Genomic DNA, 3239 nt, shown 5'->3' with positions numbered 1-3239 from the left:
TATTACGTATTAAATTATACTTCCGTAAATATAGTTGAAGCCTTGAAGGTCACAACTCACAAATTGAGTGTCAGAATTTGGTGGGGATGACTTAAAACTTAACGAGGTATCCCATAAAATTGACAAAATTAGATTCAATTATTCATATGCAATACAACTCCGATAATTTATACCCACAAAATATATTTAAATATTGAATAATAAAGAACAAAACAGAAACACTTGGACTACAGACATTTCTTCTCTCTCTATCCTTGTGCCATTAATTTGCACTGAAGAACTGGGAATAAAAGAATCAGCTTTTTTTCTTTTTTATGTAACAATATATGTTTCATGCGGCTAGATCTTAATGGTAACAACCAAAGGTTTACGTTCTTCGTTCATGACTCGAAATCGCATTTTAAAGGTGAATATCTTCTTTCCCAAATTATGCACACTATTAAATAATGTTGTATTGATTGAAGGTTATTGCTTCTTTCAATCCTTTATTCTCAATTATATTCTGCTTATTTTTGTCGTTTTCTGGGTTGAGAATTATAACATTTAAATGGAATGGATCCATTTACCCATTAGTCCATTACCATCCATGTAGACATAATAAGCAATAAAATAGCATCAGTACCCGACGTACACCTACCTTAATATTTGTTTACCTAAACTAGATTCGAGTTGGGTTAAGATTCTTGTGGAAAAAGTTCTCTCATCAAATCTTGTTGCGTTCCCTTATCAACTAATCCAAGTACTCATAACTCATAAGTTATTGAGTTAATGGTCAATTGGTCATACACGAATTATAAAAGTGGGTTAATGTCGATGTGTCCTTGACCACAAAGATTCAGTTAACACTTTAAGCAATGTAACAAGCTTTGATAAACTCTCTCACGTTTCATACTACACAATTATACTATAAGTTCCACATTTTATTATACTTAAGCACTCATTGCGTTTCAAAACAAGAGTCAATTGTTGTAATGTTGTATTTTAAAATTTCCATATTGTGCATTTGCGCATCTGTGTAGAGTTGTAGTACTTCTTAGTTCTTACTACCTTACTACTTGTAAGGATTATAACAGTATGGAGGACTGTTACCGAATTCGCCGTACTAGATTGGTTATTTGGGAATGGGATCCAATTGGCTACCTAGTTTTGTCAAATTAGGTAATAATGTACCACCTTCATGTATTAATTCCCCTTTTTCATACCGCAATTAGCTGAGGTACTTGTGACACGAGTATATATATATCAAGTGTGAAATCAGAAAAGGTTGTAAGAAACTGATTTCACATGTACATAGAAATGATGTTCATGTATGGGTCCATGACCGTATTCTGTTTTTACTCTTCAAATTTTGTGCATGACAAGAATAACATAAGAAGAAGGTGCTAAATCCGGTCATTTTTCAGAGTTGTTTATCTGCAAATGTGGTTGTAACTTGTAATCATTCATGACATCTTGTTCCATTTTATGCAGTTAGTATGACTTCCAAATAAGGCTCTAACTGACCTGTACTTTCAGAAGACATTGTTAGTCACTTACTGAACCTTGTGTGCTACTGGTCTTCCGATGGCTAATCATGACACTGCGAAAACCCCATTTCTCGGGGGCTCTATTAATGATGCTAAAAAGAAACAGAAGGAAGACGACATCAATTTTAGAAGGATAAGATTTCGACATACCAAAAGCAACCCTTCTATACACTACAGGCCCCCTAAAATTAAAACCCAGGGGTATAATCCTCCAGAACCTCCCCCATCCCCATCTAATCCCAGTGAAAAACCTGTCCTTTTTCATGTGTTCTTAGTATTGGCCTTGTACCTTGTTGTTGGGACATTTTGCTTCGTTTTCATCAGGGGTCAGCTAAAGGGAAAGAAAACAAATGAAGTAGTTGATGCTCTGTATTTCTGCATTGTTACAATGACCACTGTTGGATACGGAGATCTCGTCCCTGCTACCACTCTGGCCAAGCTCCTTTCCAGCATGTTTGTATTCAGCGGAATGGCTATTGTCGGTATGATTCTCAGCAAAGCAGCTGACTACATTGTTGAAAAGAATGAAGCGCTTGTTGTCAAGGCTTTTAACCTCCAAGATGAGGTTAACTCCCCTGCTGAGTTACTCCAAGTCATGCCTGCTGGAACCAGTAAGACTATATACAAGTTTGTCATGTCCTCCATCCTTCTCCTATTGCTTATGACTTTCGGAACATTGTTCTTAACATTTCACGAAGGACTCAATCTCATTGATGCCTTCTATTGTGTCTGTGCCACTATCAGCACTCTTGGTTATGGGGATGAGAGCTTTGCTACCTCAAGAGGCCGGCTTTTTGCTGTGTTTTGGATATTGAGCAGCACTATATGTTTAGCTCAGTTCTTTTTCTACCTTACTGAACTCTATACAGAAAGGAGGCAGAAATCCTTCTTGGATTGGGTTCTTACCAGGAAGCTTACGCATGCTGACATTGAGGCAGCTGACCTTGATGATGATAACGTCGTAAGGTACGTGAGTTCTTCAACTCAAGAGCATTGTTTATTGATGATCCCAGTCAAGTATATATAGTTTATATTATACTTGACCATTGTATATTTGTTTGTTACAGTGCTGCAGAGTTTGTTATAATGAAGCTAAAAGAGATGGAGAAGATCACTGCCGAGGATGTCACTATGTTGATGGAGTGCTTCAGGAATTTAGATGCGGATGATTCAGGAACATTGACAGCAGCCGACATAGTAAACACGGAATAATCTGCAGGATATGGAAACATTATACATTCCCAACCTTAGAGAATTCTCAGTCTTTATTTTCATATTTTATACTTGTGAGAAAATGTAGCATCTTCAGAACAATTGGATCCTTTGGTTTTTGTTACGATGTGGTGTTAAGTTTCAAGCAAGCAAAAGAAGCTAAATTTATATATTCAAGAAGCAGTCAGTTTCACAATATCGCTTAAGGTGGGTAGGTTCTTTTTGAGACTGTCATACAAATAAGACTGATGATGTCAAAGTTAAAAAAAAGTAACTGTACAGTGATTAATTATAATTAGTTTATTAAAAAATATAACTAGTTGATCCTAGGGTATAACTATTTGATTGTAGAGTATACGTATTAAATATAATTGTACGGGATGCCCTACCGGCAGGCCGGCAGTACACCCGTCACTGGCAGAATGATCTAAAAGACCACCCAGAGACATTATGCCTCAGTCGGCATACAAGCTTTATTAGGTACAGTCGACCTACTAAAGG

General features: G+C 36.6%; 1 protein-coding gene across 2 annotated transcripts; it reads left to right on the top strand.

Moving 5' to 3' along the window:
* The first annotated feature begins 205 nt into the window (after positions 1-205).
* LOC110791604 (two-pore potassium channel 1) lies at positions 206-2934 on the top strand. Of its 2 annotated transcripts, XM_056829272.1 has the most exons (4): positions 206-406; positions 1471-2153; positions 2271-2492; positions 2594-2934. In XM_056829272.1, exons 2-4 carry the CDS (start codon positions 1564-1566, stop codon positions 2736-2738), a joined length of 957 nt encoding a protein of 318 aa, XP_056685250.1. In that variant the 5' UTR covers positions 206-406; positions 1471-1563; the 3' UTR covers positions 2739-2934. The 2 variants fall into 2 exon arrangements, with proteins under 2 accessions (XP_056685250.1, XP_021852050.2); XM_021996358.2 differs by having other exon boundaries at positions 207-406; positions 1471-2492.
* Positions 2935-3239: the final 305 nt, after the last annotated feature.

The sequence above is a fragment of the Spinacia oleracea genome, chromosome 5 (genome assembly GCF_020520425.1).
Source record: "Spinacia oleracea cultivar Varoflay chromosome 5, BTI_SOV_V1, whole genome shotgun sequence".
Lineage (NCBI taxonomy): Eukaryota > Viridiplantae > Streptophyta > Magnoliopsida > Caryophyllales > Amaranthaceae > Spinacia > Spinacia oleracea.
This window is presented reverse-complemented; position numbering and strand designations above follow the sequence as displayed.